The 18,004-nt window shown below is 41.4% G+C and overlaps 2 protein-coding genes across 3 annotated transcripts; one reads left to right on the plus strand and one right to left on the minus strand.

The window, feature by feature from the left end:
* Window positions 1–41: 41 nt before the first annotated feature.
* On the minus strand, window positions 42–8,106 carry thbs4a (thrombospondin 4a). The gene is made up of 23 exons (XM_022211273.2): window positions 7,714–8,106; window positions 6,643–6,840; window positions 6,301–6,548; window positions 6,072–6,174; window positions 5,871–5,962; window positions 5,065–5,116; window positions 4,764–4,966; window positions 4,537–4,674; window positions 4,369–4,449; window positions 4,117–4,269; window positions 3,909–4,013; window positions 3,715–3,822; window positions 3,462–3,621; window positions 2,351–2,469; window positions 2,216–2,268; window positions 2,049–2,133; window positions 1,840–1,936; window positions 1,580–1,758; window positions 1,388–1,436; window positions 1,056–1,252; window positions 797–969; window positions 569–708; window positions 42–479 (listed from the first exon to the last, which is right to left on the minus strand). The coding sequence occupies exons 1-23, from the start codon at window positions 7,793–7,795 to the stop codon at window positions 415–417; spliced, it is 2,880 nt and encodes a 959-aa protein (XP_022066965.1). The 5' UTR covers window positions 7,796–8,106; the 3' UTR covers window positions 42–414.
* A 1,933-nt stretch (window positions 8,107–10,039) lies between these two features.
* mtx3 (metaxin 3) lies at window positions 10,040–17,257 on the plus strand. 2 transcript variants are annotated; one of them, XM_022211275.2, is made up of 9 exons: window positions 10,040–10,176; window positions 12,316–12,385; window positions 12,891–12,967; window positions 13,074–13,166; window positions 13,252–13,434; window positions 13,537–13,613; window positions 14,117–14,274; window positions 14,523–14,611; window positions 14,801–17,257. In XM_022211275.2, the coding sequence occupies exons 1-9, from the start codon at window positions 10,096–10,098 to the stop codon at window positions 14,894–14,896; spliced, it is 924 nt and encodes a 307-aa protein (XP_022066967.1). In that variant the 5' UTR covers window positions 10,040–10,095; the 3' UTR covers window positions 14,897–17,257. The 2 variants fall into 2 exon arrangements, with proteins under 2 accessions (XP_022066967.1, XP_022066968.1); XM_022211276.2 differs by lacking the exon at window positions 14,523–14,611.
* The last annotated feature ends 747 nt before the right edge of the window (window positions 17,258–18,004 follow it).

The raw sequence follows: 18,004 nt of genomic DNA on the forward strand, positions 1-18,004 counted from the left end.
TTCATACGTAAACGGACCGCTGAATGATGTAATGGAAACAATGAGATGTTGCAAAATGCTCAGGATTTTATTGTACTTAATTTGTACAATATATTCTAAAAAACAGTATTGCATCTGTAGCTGTGCTCATAAAGTTTGCATTAAATTGGAGGTGTATTGCATAGCAAAAACAAGCAGAAACTGCTGATAAAAAGGAATGCACTGGCTTCAGTTACATGATTTAAGTATATAATGCCCAATGTTATGCTTTTTTTAAGACTCTACAGCAAAGTTATAATGCCTTTAACAGAATAGTTCATGTTCCTGTTTACATTTATCTTTCTTTCTCTGACTTTTAACCTGATTGCTCTCAGCTGTGCAGCTCTGCCTCTTTTATCTTTGTTTTCATCAGGGCTCAGTTTCTTCCTGGATGGATCACAGCCCGTCGCTGAGTTCAGTCTGTGCGGTTGGCTGGTCCTGGTAGTCAGCAGGAATGGTGTCTGTGGGAAAGAAAAAGAGAAATGAATCTCAGAGGCATATTTATAGCTTGCATGGCTGATTCAAAAGTATTCAACTCGTGGTCACTCACCGTTGCAGCGATACTTCAAATTGGACCAGATGATATTTTCCTGAGAGAAGCAGAACACACCCAGTCGGCCTCCTCTCATGCTGGTGTCAGTTATCATCCCTGTGTCCGCAACCAGGTTTGAGCCCTCAAAAAAGCGAGCCCTGGTTCACGCATGAGGTGAAACTAGTTAGCCGATTCACACGCTATGAGTGTGTATGTGTTTGTGATGGTGTGTGTGTCTGTTTGTACCTGATGTATCCAACCTGAGGCCTGTGCTGGAGGAACCAGCGGTAGGAAACCTTATCCTTCCAGCCAACGTTCCTGGGGTCTTTCCACAGGAGACGTACCTGGTCGGGGGTGTTGCCTGTGTGCCACAGGGAGTTCCTCAGATACTCACCAGGACCTGTCTTAGATTTCACCGCCTGGTGATAAAGAGCCACATAAGATCAAAGAGAGGAAAAACTGATGCTGACAACAGATGATGACAACAAACACACTTCAACCACACCTTGAGCTGTATTCCAGGATCAGCGACAGCCCTGAAGGGTGCGGCCTGCCAGTAGGTTTGTTCTGTCTGTTTCCACATCACGACATAGAAAGAGGAAGAGTCCTGGTAGCCGAAAATGAAGCCGGCGTAGTCATCATCTGTCACTGTGTTCACGTGGAATGTTCCCTCAAAGTCTACTCCGCTGAACGCTTTGTAGCCTACAGGTAGACACAGCAGGATGGAAGCACAAAACTGCACTGAAGACAGGAAGATTTATGGAGGAAAATGGGAAATAATCCAAGTTGTCTGACTGCAGATGGGGATGTGATAGTATTAGTACATTCTGCACTTACCGACAGCGAGGCCAGGGTCAGAGTTCATGGTCTGGACTATCTCCATGCCCTGTCAGGAATCAGTTTATGTGCACTGTTAAATCATTTATGTAACATAGAAATAAATGTTCTATGAGAAAGTCTACTGTATTAGAGATGCTCCTGAAACAGAGGCTGAAAAAGACAGAGGCTCTAACTTGGTCTATTGCTTACTTGGTTGAGAACCACCCAGTTGGGGTCGATCTGAGAGTCCCCCTCTGGGTCCAGCACCACGGTCTGATAGGCTCTGAAGTCGGTCAATGTGACCTCAGCGTTCTCTGGGCAGTGGTCGATTATGTCGATGACATTGTCTTTGTCAAAGTCTCCTTCACATGCGTCTCCGACTTTGTCCTCTGAAATACAACAACACAGTTTGATAAAGTAGCAGCTCACAATGAATATTCGTATGTACACAAACAGCAAGTCAGACTAACTATTAGCGTCCTCTTGGTCCGGGTTGGGAACCAGTCTGCAGTTGTCATCTTCATCCAGTATGCCATCGTTATCGTCATCATCATCACATTCATCTCCCTACCAGAAAGAAAGGAATTGAAAACAGATTCCTCTTAATGTCAGCATTCATGAGATAAATCATTGAAGTCTGATGCATTCAATAAATTAAAGTCGAATGAAGAGATAAAACCATTCCATCCTTGTCAGTGTCCAGCTGTGAGGAGTTAATGACGTCGGGACAGTTGTCTTTTGTGTTTTGGTGGCCGTCACCATCACTGACAAAAAAGAAGCAGGGCAGGTAAGACAAACAGCAAAACCTGATACATGCTGATAGAAATGCAGGCTTTGATACACTACCTGTCTATGTTGTCATCACAGGTGTCACCCACAAGGTCATCATCTGAGTCAGACTGCAGGCAGACAAAACCAACACTGCCAGTCAACGTTTTGACAGCAGATAAACCTTTATGAGGCTGATGTTTGGTTGGTTACCTGGTTAGGATTTGCCATATCAGGACAGCTGTCACAGGCGTCTCCCACCCCGTCATTGTCTCTGTCCTTCTGGTCTAGGTTGGGGACTCGCTGGCAGTTGTCCAGGATATTTTTCAAACCTGAGAACACAAAGTGCTTTAACTTCATGCGTAAAAGGGTTGATGGGAAAATAAAGCGTGACAGAAGCAGCCTACAGCGTGGTCAAACGCATCACCAGATGGCGGTGTTTGTTTAAGACGAAGGTGAAATAGTTTCCAGTGGCCTTCGACGCCTGGCAGAGGCTTACAGTGGAAAAATGCTTTTAGAGAAAAGACAGACATGACCAAGTGCTTAGCAATCCAGCCTGGAAGTTAAAGACAGAACCAAATCATCAAGAGGCTGGAGCTCTGCCAAGCCGAACAAACAGTGCTACCAAACAGAGTCTAAACATGCAGCACGTGTGCACGTACAAGTACATGTGGGTGCACACCAAGTCCAAACTGTGTGACCACTGGAGCAAATAAGTGGTTTTATAAAAGGCCAATCAAGTGAGGTATGTGAGAAAAGTTTCTGAAACAGAACCAAAGATTCCAGTAGGAACATTTTAACACTGTTTACTACAGTTTTTTTTTAATGGAGTTGTTTTCCCTGAGAGCCAGTGATCTAACTGGTAGAGGATGTGAATTGGAAACAGACACGTTAAAAGGGTAGGAGAATGTTTTGCACTGATAAAACACTGCTAGTTCAGTGAACGCAACAAAAATGTCCCTGTCTGCATCTTCCAAGCAGGACTGTAAAGGTTATATTCTTGTCTTGGCAGTCTAGCCCAGGCAGACTGTGGTTTGGATAACCTTCACAGACACAGATTTTTAATGCGTTTATCAGCCGTTTTGCAGGTTTTACACTGTGTCCCCAAATTTATTATATCTAATTCTTGCAATAAAAGCAGTAATAGGCCACTTACTGCACCTCCTGCTCTAACAACCTCCCAGCTTATTTCAGCAAATGTGATCATTTGCAAAAACGACTGTTACTGCTCTTTGTATCCTTAATTTCACCCAGCAATTAAGAGACTGTGCAACTGCACTAATTATGCATCTATTAAAGCAAATATGAGCACACACACACTTACCATCCCCATCCATGTCATCATCGCATTCATCCCCCAGACCGTCCTGGTCTGTATCCCTCTGTGAGGGATTCTCGACTGTCTTGCAGTTGTCACAGGCATCACCATGAAGATCCTTATCGCTGTTTTTCTGGTTCACATTCGGAACCAGCCAGCAATTATCCTGAGACAGACAAATTAATTTTACATTGGATGAGCTCAGTGATAGAGGTAAATATCTGTTCATGAAGTGTAAAGAAGACCGAGAGTCGCCTACATCTATGTTCATAATGCCGTCACTGTCTGCATCGTCATCACAGGCATCACCCATCCCGTCCCTGTCTGCATCTTCTTGGCCAGAGTTTGGCACAAACACACAATTGTCCTGGACACAATGCAGGAAAACAGCATAGTTTTTAATCCTTGCATGAATTAAATGTGAGAGAAGGTAGTGGATGTAGAAGCGAGTACCTGCTTACAGGTGCTGTCTCTGCACTGGAGTGTATCGTCAGGATGTGCGTCAATATCTGTGTCCTTTCCACACACATAGCCGTTGCCAGCCCAACCAACACCACACTGACGTACACACAGGAAAAAAGAGGCAAGATGTGACATTTTGTGCACATAACAGCACAATAATGAACTTATTCATGCTCCTGTCTCTGTTGCGAATTCTTACCGCACAGCTAATGCTGCCGTCTCTTTCCACGATGCACTCGGCATTGATGTCACAAGGGTTGGGTTGGCCGTTGGGGCAGAGCCGGTCACCATGGCAGCCTCTCACCTGGTCACCTGTGAAACCAGATTTACAGTTTCCACAGCGAAAGGAGCCCTGGTGAGGACAGCACAAAGTCAGAAAAAAAGAGTCCTTGTCTATCAAAAAATGATAACAAATAAATAAATAACCTTGCACCAGTTTCAGTGGTTTTACCATAGTGTTGTGACAGTCTGAGTTGGCGGTACAACCTCCATTGTCAGGTGGGCCCAGACACTCATCGATATCTTCACACACCTGAGAAACAGTTTATAATGTATGTAGTCCACAGACACAGATAAATCAAGCATATTGATTGCTTTACATAGATATTTTCTGTTGGACCTGTTTGTTTGTCTTCGCGTAGGACACTCCTACTCCAGTTAACAGTGGTCCAGTGTATCCCAGAGGACATTTCTCACAGCGAAAACCTGGAGCAGTGTTCACGCACCGGACACCAGGGAAACAAGGATTAAACTTGCACTAAAACAGAGAAAGAACAGATGTTTGTCAAGCACTGACTGGCCCTCAGTTCTTGGTTGCACATGCACACTTAGAGACTTTATTCACACCTCATCCACATCATCACAGTGCACCCCGTCTCCTGTAAATCCATCAGGACAGGGGGCACATTGGAAACGTCCCGAGTTTGAAGGGATACACATGTTCTGCCTGAAACAGGTCCCAGGTGGGCACTTAATCAGAGGTGCAGGATCCAGGTCAACTTTTTCAGGACCTGGACTTGGACGTGGGTTGGTCGGATTGCCATCAGGTCCTATGGGTGCACATGGACAGATTGAAGGGTTTATAATGTCACTTTCATGTCTACTATCTAAATACTGTGAATGAGTCAACAGTTTTTGTGCTGCTTACCACATGGCAGACACTCTGCGATGGTATTCCTCAGGAAATTTGTCTCCTTAATCTTAAAATGAAAGAAACGCTGTCAAACTGCTGATAAACTCTGAAACTTGCTTTATCCCTTTACTGTCTTAACTTGATCTTTCAATAAAATGTGTTTTTCAAGGTAACTTCTGTTTCCTTGCATAAAATATTTGCTCAGTAAACAGCATCTACTTGCCTCAGGCTGCCTGTCAAACACTTTATCTCCTAATAATTTCCTGCTTTGAATGATCATCTGAAATCGTGCACTTCTGTCTGCTGCTGAGGTGAAGCTTTGCTTTTGTTCAGCTGTCTGTTACATAAAGCCTTGAAACAAGACAGGTCCAGAAAATCTGCAGGTTCTCACAGTCTGGATTCTCAATTTCCACAACGAAATGCTGATGTTACTGCGGAACTGATCACACATTGAAGCAAAAAGGAAATATTCCAAATACTTGTGAACGTGCCCGCTCTCCATCATTTTTAAATGTGCTCTATTTCGCAAAACAACCAGGCGCTTCTGCACAGTTTCTGCTTCCCAAAAACATGTTTTCCATTGAATTTCATCTCAGGATCATGGTGTGTATAAAAAGCAACCACAAAGGTGGCAAACATCATCATTACAGAACTGTTTATTTACTTTGTTTATTTAATGCTGCCATGCCATTTCATTCATTTAAAAAATTATGATGAGCAAGTTAAGTGTTTGTTTTTATGAGACTTTTTTTTTCTGCTTTTTCATCCATCTGGAAGATGCCTATGTAAGACACACAAGACCAGAACACAGGGCAGATTACCTGCTGGTGGAGCAGCTCCTTCATCTCAGACAACATGGCCTTCAGCTCCAGCATGCTGTTCTGGTCTTGAACCATTCTGCCTCCCTGGATACCTGAGTGGATTTCACAAACGAGAAATAAACAATTGGGTACATGGCACATCTGCCAGGATTGAGTTGAAATGTGTTTGTGTTGTGATTCAGGCAGTCATGTTGCTCTCACCCAGCAGCTGCACAGATTCAACCTGATCTACGCTACAGTCCTGCAGAGTGGCCACATTGTCTATGGTGTCCTCTATCACCAGCTTCAGGTCTGTCAGTTTGTCCTTATAAAGAAATAAAAGATACAAGGACAAAGCAGTTATTGCATTGCTGGAACAGTTTAAAATTTTATTATTTCATGTTGCACTATTGTTGTGTCTGTGCAGCATATTTATTCCATCGCTATTAACCTGTCCACTCGACTGCAGAGTCCTGAGTGCCACCCTGTTGGGACCGGGTGGCACTGACCCAAACGCAGCCGGAAGATCATCCAAGGTGTGAGCCAGTCTGCAGTCCACGTAGATGTTGAGGCGAGGTGGGCCACGCTGCAGACCGCTGGCATGTAGCATCACGTGATGGTTTCGCCCATCTGCCAGGGACGCATGGTTGAAACTGGTTGTACCAAATCTGCCGTCATTCTTCTGGTAGCGAACAGTCACTAGAGATGGAGGGAAACAGAAGCACTGAATGACAGAGCAGGTTAACGCAGAGCTAACGATGCAGTCTGTACTTGTCACAGTATAACAATCAACCTTTGCTCAGCTTGGCCTGCACGCTGAGCTCCAGGTACTTGGTGTTGTCTTTGGGGTTGATGACACTGAACAGAGAGGTGGGAGCCTTGCTGTGGAGCCTGAAGGACGTGAGGAGGAAAGCTTCATCTCGCCCGTTTTTCTTCAGGCTTCCTTGGAGCAGGTCTGGAAGGCAGTCTGGAGACACCAGCAGATCGTAGACTAACACAGGAGAGGACTGTTAGAAATCTGCCTTACACTGTTGTAGATGCACCACAATTATGAGCAAAAAAAGGCATAGTTTAATGCAAACATAAGGGATATATATAATATAATTGTTAGTCAGTGGGACCACAAAGGAATAATTCACACACCAACTGGAAGCGCTCCACCTGGTACACTATAATTGGTGCAGGGGTTTCTTTTTCTGCCAGCGTTTTGAGTGTGTGTCTTAATGGCTGTGGCTGGAGGATTGCTACTGCTGAGTCAGTTTACTACAGTACTTTATTAAGTGTGACAGTGTATCTGTATATTTGTGTATGTGTAGAGTTTGTAGACGCGTGTGTGTATAAGTGCACGTTCCTTTTTGCACCCTGCTGTGTTTTATAGAGTGACAGACTGAAGTTGCAGAGAGGAGCGGCAGTAAACTCTTTCCACTGGAACAAACCTGCTGTCTCACACCATGCATGGACACACAAAAACACTTTCACACAGCCCTTAGCCGAATACAAGAGCAATGCAAAGTGACAGGAAATTTCATGGAAAAAATTGCGTGTGCATTCCAGGCAAATTAAAGTTCTGCAGATGCACTTCTCAGATGGTGTTGTTTTACACATTATTTAGGTCAGACTTTTACTAGATCCTGTACATGAAACTCTACAAGCTGCAAAAAAATACTATATTAGTGCCAAAAAAAAGCAGCTGTTAACCTTTTTACTTGTAGCCTGCTTTCACAAAAGATTGTTAGGAATATGTAAACAGAAAAAAAACTGTCAGTAAAACAGCTTTGTAAAGAATTCTAACATATGCAACACACACAAGCATGCCGCATAGTGTCTTCCAGATCTGCATGGACGTAGAGGAGCCGGTACTTACCCATTCCTTGAGCTGTGACAGTGAGAACCAGCTGCTGCAGCACCAGCGCCAGAGCTGCTGCTCTGACGCACACTCCCATCATCAGAGCTTCAGAGCCGGACACACCTCAGAACGAAGCCCTGTTCCCAAAGAAAGAACTTTCCTCCTGTGGATCAGTAAAACTATGGCAGGCTGACTCTCCCACAGAATGATGACGATGACGACAAGTCGAGACTTTGAAGCAAAATCTCAGCAGAGGTGAGATGGTTTTGTGGTCACAGGCAAAGGGGAGGGTCCTCATTCGCATTCGAAAGTGGCACAGTGAAGAAGCTATTTCAATCATTTGGGGGAGTGTCCCCTTAGAATAAGTCATCAGTTGTGTATTGTCACTGTCTGTAGAAGCTGCAGTAGAATATGAGTACTTCTACATGAAACTGCAGCATTTAAAAGTAAGGCATTAGAGACCTTTAAAAATAAATGAGACATTTTTACTGCAAATGCTGTAAAAGCTGAATGTGATTTTTTTTTCTGTATTAAAAGTAATGTTCATTTAGCCTAGTGTCTACTATCTTTTGGGGATTTATGAAACTAGGAGGGATGTATTTTGAATCAGCCTGTTCATAGTCAGCCAACTTTAAAAAAATATCTAAAACGTTCAAGGGAAACTTGATTCCAGCTGGCCACTGTTTTTTCACAAACATCCTGAACCTTTGTCATGAATGTGGATTTGATTCTCGAGCTCATCTTCAGTAAGCCAATTAAACTGTACAAATCTATAGCAGATGTTTTTCGTTTTAACCTGATTTAACTTGTCCTACATGCTTCTGCAAAGCTTTTTCAGATTTCATCTGTTGGAGAATGTGGGAAAGGTCTATAGAGGACGAGACTTGAGGCAGTTTTTATCCCTGGAAACGTTTCTTGATAGATGTCTGGTACTCGTCTTAAAACTCTCTCTACGAACCTCAAGTACATTTCAACATTTCAGCTGCAGTTCTGAGCCAAAGAGAGACATTTACCATCCCTCGGTGTGTAATCGGCAGACAGCTGCTGGTGTCTGGCTGTCTGGCCTCTGACCAAACACCTGGCAGCCTTCAGACGTGTCACTATCAGCCCCACGTCAGACATGATGCTATTGTTAACTGGAAATAAGTCAAATGACGCGAAAATATGAATTACTATTTGACATGGAAATCTAAATAGGCCTATGAAATGATCATTTGTTCCATTCCTGCTGTATAATAAGTCAATATATCATGACAGGTCTGGTTTTTCACTGCTCCTTTAAAATACATGAAACCAGACGATATAAAACGAGCTACTGAGTGGTGTGACATATTGAACATGTTATTTTTGGTTCTAGTCGACCATTGCAATAACAGTGACATAAAAACATGTGGTCATTTCACACTGAAGAACATTTAAGTTGAATTCATTAGTGTTTTTGTCAATCTTTTCACAGTAGAGTCAGGTTTTCCTTGTAGTAACCATAGAAGTAGGTCGGGGGGGAAAGTAAAGTGTAATGTTTAATTTCATACGTTCTTAACTCTAATTTTTAAATTATACTGTTGTTTTAGAGTATATAACATTGCAGGTTTTAATCCCAACATTTAAGTTAATTAATTTATTGTATTTATAATATTGTAACAGTAAACCTTGATATTTAGAGTATATAGGGTCTTAAGTGTGATATTCAACTCACTCGAGTAAATTTACATAATAAATAATAACCTTAAACCTTTTTGGTAAAATCATGAAACTAAATTTGTCTGCTGGGGACTTTGGCTGAAGAGCTGTTGGTTTAAAAGTGCTACATAAACAAAGGTGACTGGACATAATGAATGCAGACATATTGCATTTTTTCATTTGTTGTCCTCTTGATTTAAAATTACCTTAACTATTTTTTGTTGCCTTCTGCTTTTGTTTTGTCTGTCAAAGCATTTTGGAAACTCTTGTTGTTAACAGAGGTATATATTTGAAGTTACTGTCATTATTATTATTATTATTATTGTTATCATCAGTAGTATTAATAGTAGCAGTATCATTATAGGCATTGATCAATCCTAGATGTTTAAGTTGCCATTGGCTTTCATGTTGTTTCATGTAATTAAATTCTTTCTCATTACTTATTTTGGTGCTCTCTACGGTGAAGTTGTAGTTGATGCTATTTTACTTCATTCTTTCATGATGAACTCACCTTTACTTACAACTTTAATGATCCCTGAGGGGAGCTAAAGCATCATCTGAACAAACCCACAAACATCTAATGGGTTTTTACAGGCGACTAATCATTACAGTCAGTGAATGAGACTGAATCGTGAAAATAAGCAGCGGAAAACAACTATTTTATAAATTTCTGCTGTGACAGGTAGGCGGTGACGTCAGCGGCTCCTGCAGGAATCCAACATGGCGGCTGCCATGGAGCTGAGATGCTGGGGAGGAGACTGGGGTCTGCCTTCTGTTCACACCGAGTCCCTCATAGTTCTGGTAAGGCTGTCCACTGCTTTTACTGTATGTACGACTACTGCGTCCAGCCGTGCTTTTAGGACTGCAGCTTTTTTGTCCGCTTCTCTGTGCGGCTCCTCTCTGGTCTCTGAGATTAGCCTCCGTGCTAACCGAGCTGCTGCAGTTTGCTCTGTAAGTTCACTGCGTCGATGTGCAGCAGAGAAAGTGATGTTTACAGCTGAGTGCCATGCCGCAGCTACAAAACAACCGCTGAGCCGACCGCGTGGTTCGTCCTCCGGGTGTGGCTGAATGTCAGAAGTCACTCACACAGCTGACAGATAATGTGGCCCTTCAAGGTCAGTTTGTTGAGGCTCACATTCGGATTATTTCGGTAAATTCTGGGATTTTCCCGCTTCATAGCTGTAAACCGTCATCAAGCCAACAACCTTGTAGGGGATTTATCATTATTTCTTCTCTGTTTAACATGTTGTTGTCGGTCTGTACATGTAGTTACAAGTCGTGCCACGAGGTGACACTTTTTCTAATTTTCTGACCAAGATGACAATTATGGCACCATTGAAAACATTTTCTAAGGGGCACTGATGATGTTTGTTTTTGTTTTGTGTTGCTTTATTGACAGGTTTTTAGTGTAATACATGAATATGCATACAATTTTCGATCCATCTTTCTTTTTTTCTATCTGTTTTTGAGTTATTTCAGAATAAAATGTGAGGTTCTGTCCTTCTGTGTTCCATGTTCCCTATGAATGGATCCCTTGTTTCTTACACTGTGTGCCTTTGAATTAGTCTTATTTATGATGATTTACAGCAGGAGTGACAAACTCATCTTAGTTCGAGGGCCACATACAGTCCCGTTTGTTCTCAAGTGGGCCAGAGCCGTAAAATCAAAGCATAAAAACTTATAAATCACCACAACTCCAAATATCTCTCTTTGCTCTAGTGCAAAAAAGTACATTCTGAAAATGCCACAGTTAATGAACTATCTCTTTGCAGAACATTAGAAACAAACTGAAATTTCTTGAGAAAAATAAGTTCAAATTCAACAATATTATGACTCAGTTAATCATTTACACTTTTCAGATCACAGTGTGTCTACAAAGGCACAAAACATTCAGTCACAGCTGAGTGGAACTGAACAATCTAGTATTTTCCTTTAAGATCAAAACAACTTGGCGAGATCTAGAAAAATTATTTTTAATTTACATTCATTTAACACATCTGCGTAGTAATCCTGAGCACCACAACACACAAAATAAAGTGGGAAGGCTAAGTTGTCCCCCCGTCTTGTAAATGGAATAAATTTATACATAAAAATACATGAAAGTTGTGGCAATACAGCAGACAGATTTAAAATAGCAGGTAATTTATGTGAAAGTGGATCTTGTGACTAAAATGTTGTAGAAATTTGAACTCATTAATTAGTCCAGGAGAAGAGATGCAGGTGCTGGTGAGGAGAAAGTGTTTACCCAAAAAGTCTTTTCACACAAAACCTCAAATACATAACTTATATGAATCAGACCAAATCTGCTGCCTAGAGGTGACAGGCTAAACCTAACGTTGCACAGAGCAGCGTTCATGACCCATGAACTGAAAAACACAAAATACTATTTGAGTTCCTTCCATCAGAGTAAGCCTTATTCCTGGTGATTGCTTTGTTCAACACGCCCCCCCCCCACCCCCACCCCCACTTTGTACATGTCATTGTCATTTAGCTACACAGTGATTTTTGTTGTGCATCTTTAAGCCTTTATATTGTGTTTAATGTTTCTTTCTTGTGGTTTTGCTGGTCTTTCCTCTTTCTGTAAAGCCGTTTCAGGTGAGCAATGTAGCGTAGCGTTGAATCTGCATTTAGAGTTAGTGCCAACTTCCTGCTGATGGTACAGTGTTTGTGGCAAATATTCAGCTCCTTTACTAGACTGAGATCATACGGAGCTTTTAGTTTAAGTTTTAAAGTCCAGCGTTGAGAACATAAACAGTTCTTTCCCTGAATGTTAAATGGTGCTGTACTTTGCATTCGGATGAAATGTTCCAACATAACATTTTAACAGACTTTGAATCATATAAACATTGAATGTGTTTTACTGGATTTGTGTGTGTGTGTGTGTGTGTGTGTGTGTGTGTGTGTGTGTGTGTGTGTGTGTGTGTGTGTGTGTTTTTCCAGGCGTACACTAAGTTTTCTGGGGCAGAAGTCACAGTTTCTCCTATAGACTGGACGTGGAAAACGATAACAGGTGTGCTGCAGCTTCTCGTAAACTGGAGTTTCACAGCTTTGTAGTTCAGTTGCCACATAAGAAGAATTTTGTTACCCATAAAGGAATCTTTCTAGAATACATATAATTATGACAGTTTGGAAAATATTTTCTCAGTTATCCATGACACTGAGACCGACAAGCATTTTACTACTAAACTAGAAATTTATGTTTTTATTAATTCCAAAGTAAATTTTGGCAATCTCAGTGTATCGTGGATTTTTAACTTGCGTTTGGTATTGTGGATTTTTCGCTATATCACGGGATTTTACAGTAGGTATTTTTTTACATATTTATTATTGTGACGAGCTGCGCTGGACAAAGGATATCCGTCTTTTTTGCACTCTGCTACACTGTATTTAATGTGGCAGGAAGTCATCAAACACACCACACTTCACACTCATGGTCCTTACAACAGAACACTGAGTATAGGCTGACTAAATCACAAAAACACAAACAATCTGAAATCTGTCTGATTCGTCCACAGCCACCGTCCCAGAGTTGCTTTGTGGAGATTCTGCAGTTCAAGAACCTGCGCAGATTCTCAACTTCCTGAGGAAACAGGTTGGAGTGTTGCTTTTTCAAAATATGCCACAAACAAGTTAGCAAAATCAATAGAATTACAATCATAATTGTTTTTTTGTTTGTTTTTCTTTTTTTTTTGTTGCAGAGGTTCAATGCAGATTACGAGCTGACTGCCAGACAAGGAGCAGACACAATGGCCTACATCGCTCTGCTTGAAGAGAAGCTGCGACCAGCTCTGGTAACACCGTCTCTCTTCTGCTCTTTTCCTGACTCATATTAATCTGTTAGTGCTACTATCTAAGATACTGTTTTATGTCCCACAGTTGCACACTTTCTGGGTGGATGCTGAAAACTACGCCAATGTGACACGACCGTGGTTTGCTTCCCGCTCGCCGTTCCCGCTCAACTTTCTCGTCCCAAGTTGCCAAGCCAGCACCGCTCTGTCCCGCATCCTTCTAACCAAAGGAGAGGCGCCGCTACACAGAATCACAGAGGTGGAGGGAAAGGTAAATACCTACGTCATCTCCTCCAATGAGTCAACTCTGTGGTTTGTGGTGCAGAAGTGTCTTTTCCACAGCTATAAATCTTCCTCGCTCTGTCTGCCTCAGATCTACAGCGATGCTAAAGAGTGCCTGAATCTCCTCTCCTACAGACTGGGAACCGCAAACTACTTTTTTGGCAACTCGTGAGTCCTCTGTTCATTTAAATGACTGCATAGCTCAGATTTAGGTGATTAGCGTTTAGAAGATAGAAAAGAATAGAATTTGGAATGAAATACTGTCTATTTAATTAAATTTGCCGTTAGGAGTCTTTGTGCGTGTGTTCAGCTTGCCAGTAAATTCTGAGTTGCTGGCACATGAAAAAAACACACAGAACATACTGGCCAGTAGAGTATGCATTAGGATTTTCCTTAAAGTTAAACTTAAAATCAGTTGCTTCGAGAAGCCTGGATCTCCTGCTGTGAACTTTAGTAATAATTTTGGGAGAAATTAGACGTAGGAAATGCTTCGCAGTTTTCATTTACACACAGTTATTAATCCAGGATTCATAAAGCACCCTCACAGATCTGGGTAATGATGCTTTTCATAGTATTACTTTTGCTCTCATATTCTCATATTGCCTGTCTTCGTGCATGTCTTAATGCTTTGTTTTTTTTCTGTTTGTTTACATATGTGTTTGGGATCGTAGGCCGACCAGTTTGGATGCCTTCGTGTTTGGTTTCGTGGCGCCACTTCACAAAGCCAGTCTTCCCAGCAGCCCTCTGCAGAGTCATCTCAAGCAGCTGGACAACCTCACACGCTTCTGTGACAGCATCCTCGCAGTTTATTTCAGCTCGGACCATCCTTGTAAGATGTTTACACACACTGGAAGCATTCGCTCTTTGGGGTTTTAACTTGGGAAAACTCGCATGGGAAGCTTTTCACTTCAAAACACAAAAAACAACTAACATCATCAACACTTTCCTTCTTCCTATATATTTGTGTCACTTCATGTTTGCTCATCATGTTTGTTTTACTGACCTAATACTGTTCCGATTCCACTGACTTTCTGCCATTTTCTTCTGTCGGTGCGGCTTTCCTTCATCTCTCTTCAGGTCCTCCCCCACCTGTTCAGGAAACAATGGACGCCAACCTCCAGAAACTAACTCAGCTCGTAAACAAAGAGTCCAACTTGATAGAAAAGGTGCTTCTGCTTTGCTTTCCTCTGCTTTTGCATGGGTTCGCTGTTGCTTTTGGCAGGTACCGTCACGGTTGAGTTTAGTTTAGTCTGCTGCAGAGCCCTTGTCATTTCATTTTGTTGCTCATGCATGTGTTCACCAACTAAGCTGTGCGATTTTTTTTTGTTTGTTTTGTTTTGTTTTTTTTTCTCTAGATGGATGACAACCTTCGCAGCAGCCCACAGCACAAATCCCACAGACCAGACCCCAAACCCAGCCTGTCCACTACAAAGAGCTCCACTCCTGCCTAGCACCTAACCTGTCACCCCTGATCCAGCCTTATGATTCATGGGAGCAAAACCCTGTGGATGAAAGGTGCCGCTTTGAATCTGACTCAACATCCTGACATCAAAAAAGTCACTCTAAAGCTGGACTTTAACTTGAATGGAAAATAACCTAATAATTAATGGTAATACGACTATATAATTACTAGAGACTATTTTAAGATAATGATGATAGATTTCAAAGATGCTTGTCTAAAAGAGAAGAAAAAGTGAATGTGTGAGGTGTTTAAAAAAAAAAGGAGCGCATGTATGTGGTGAAGGAAAGAATGCTATGAAGTGATGTTTGATGAGAAAGACATGGAAAGTTCAAGGGAAAGCCAAAGGAAATGAAAAGTCCAGCAGGGAAAAGATGTGTCGATGTTTAACCTCTGAGTGGGCCACTTTTCTTTCAGGCTTTTACGTCTTTTGTTTAAGGGAAATGTATTTTCTGCTTAAGCTGTTCCCACACAGCAGCTGATGCGACATTAGGAGCAGGAAGACGCGGAAACTGCTGAATTTACGATAACTTAGTCAATGCAGTCCAGTAGGATGCTGGGAGAGAGAGTTGTATTTAGTTCTCGTACGTTTTTGTGTGTTACCATGGAGGATTTCGGTTCTTTTGGCACCTGTCTGAGCACATTTCAGTCCTCGTATCTGCTGCAAATCTAAAAACATTACTGTACCGTGTCTGCAGCTGCGACTATAGAAATAGCTATTTAGCTTCTTTAACTTTGCTTTCACCTCTTCTGCTGTATATAGCTTGTATAGTTGTAAATAATGTCATAATAATAATCAGTGTGCACTCACTGGCCACTTTATTTGGTACACCTCTGAGGTCAGACCAATACAGCAGCTCGGCCATAGTTTTTTTTCATTCTCCATCTTCAGTTTTTGTTGACAGTCAAAAGAGCGGCAGTTCTAATTTATCAATAAAGTCATAGCAGGTGGTGATGATGAACATGTTCATAGTATTTTCTCTCCTTCATGTATGTTAGTGCTGTAGATAAGAATATTAAGAACACAGATGTGCCCAGTAATGTGGCCAGTGAGTGTCATTTCCTCTAAATAGGGCTGATCAGCTTGTTCACAACACACTGAGGTAATAGAAGGGCCTTACACACTGTACTAAGTCATTCATGCATATTACTTTAGACTAACGTGTGTTTGTTTGTGTGTGCATGTGGAAGTGTGTGTGAGAGAGTTGTTCTAAGAACTACCACAAACCAATGTGTCTTTAAATTGTTATTTTTTCTTGTACATGACATTCTGTGACGTGAACAATCCACGACTTCTCCACAGCCATTTTTGTAACATTTGCTGCAGTTGTTACTTTTGCTATGTTCTCATATGCTGTGGTTAGTTCATGGTCACCTTTAGAGTCCAACTGACACTAGTTTTTTGGGGACAATGCCAATACTGATTTTTAGAGGGTAGAGAAACCCAGTATATTGGCTGATATTCTATAACTATATGCAACATTTTAGAGTTACTCTGAAAATGGGAAATGATGAGGTCATTAAGTAACTCTTCAGACGTGTATTTCACAGACTAACTAGCAACTTACACTGAAGATAACTCTTGTCTCTGCTACATGTGCTGCAGACAGTGCTAAATGGATGCTAAGCTGCTCTGTTGGACAAATTATGTGATAAGACAGTTTCTTTAGTATACCAAGTATCGTTTTTTCTGCATTATGTTCTATTTAAAACAAAAAAGTTTTGATATCTGCATGCATTGGACAAAATATATGCAATCTGATGCAGTTCTGATGCATCTGTGTTAGGCCAGTACAGGTCAGATTCTAGTCACTTTGTTTAAACTGAGCATCTATCCCATCTGGGAATGTCTCATTAGCTGCCTTTTGTTTCTTTGTTTTTACAGTCTGATTATTGGACTGTGGAATGAGATTTATTTCACTGTAATGCTCCCTAATGTCCTCATTGCTCATGCATGACTAAACTGTGTCTTCTCTGTTTAATTCCTTTCATCATCTATTTCATTTTTTTAAAAGTATTATACTTGTAAAGATACTTGAGCTCTTGAAACTTCCAACAAACCACTTCATTGATGCATTCCCTTTAAAGCACCATATTCTGAAACAAATATGTTCATTGGGGTGTTTGTGTTGCCAGTCGCATGTTGTTGTTTGACAACTAATCGGCTAGTAAGGAGCATATGGGTGCAGTGTGCCTTCATGACTGCTGGTGTCTTTGTAGTGTCAAAATGCTAACGGTGTCCTTCATATTTTGATACATGTGTCATAAATTATCGTTATTCCTGTTGTTCATAATCTCTGGGCAGTTGATATCAACTGTCTTCATGTTATTGAAATACAAACAGTACAATGCAGCCCTGGCCCCTGTCTGTTATTTCCCACTTTTGTAAGCAAAATAAACATCTAGATCTCCACATGTGCTCATAAACAGTCAACTGGAGCCAAGATCTGAACTTTCTCACAGACTTTTGCTATCCCATTTTTCTTTTTAAATGCACATCTTTTCTCCATTCTCTCCTAGCAAAGCCAATTCACGCTATCGGGTGACTTGTTTTTCCAGTAACAATTACAGAAGATTTCACTGCTGCCCACCATTGTGTCATCATTTGTTTAGATGTCGGGAGGACAGAGAACCCTTTGTCTGGCTTTTGGCTCCAAACATGGAAAAAGTAGAGTAATCTGCGAGAAAGCTGAGAGGAAATGATGCATACTTGACATCAGATATTGCTCGAGTCGGGAATCCTGCTGAGAGTTCTCTTGACGTGCTGTTTAGAAGGTGCAGTAACAAGAAATAAATAGCGTGTTTTGATCTGCCACCAAATCATGTGCTAAATAGATATATTTTCACTTGTAGTGTTGACAAGTATGATGCTATTGTCATCCTCTTTCTGTGTTCCTGTGTTAGAAATATCTGTCAAATCATATCAAATACTGTCAAATAATTCTAGTGATGAGAGGAGGTACAAAATACGGTGCAACGAAATATTCTTAAGTGAGCAAAATGTTCTGATCTCCCCAGTTCGGCTTTAATAGAAGTTCTTTCAACCCAGTGTTATCCACTAGAAGTAGGCTGAAAAGTTGCACTAAAAAGGCTGTCAATC

The sequence above is a fragment of the Acanthochromis polyacanthus genome, chromosome 7 (assembly GCF_021347895.1).
Source record: "Acanthochromis polyacanthus isolate Apoly-LR-REF ecotype Palm Island chromosome 7, KAUST_Apoly_ChrSc, whole genome shotgun sequence".
Classification (NCBI taxonomy): Eukaryota; Metazoa; Chordata; class Actinopteri; family Pomacentridae; genus Acanthochromis; species Acanthochromis polyacanthus.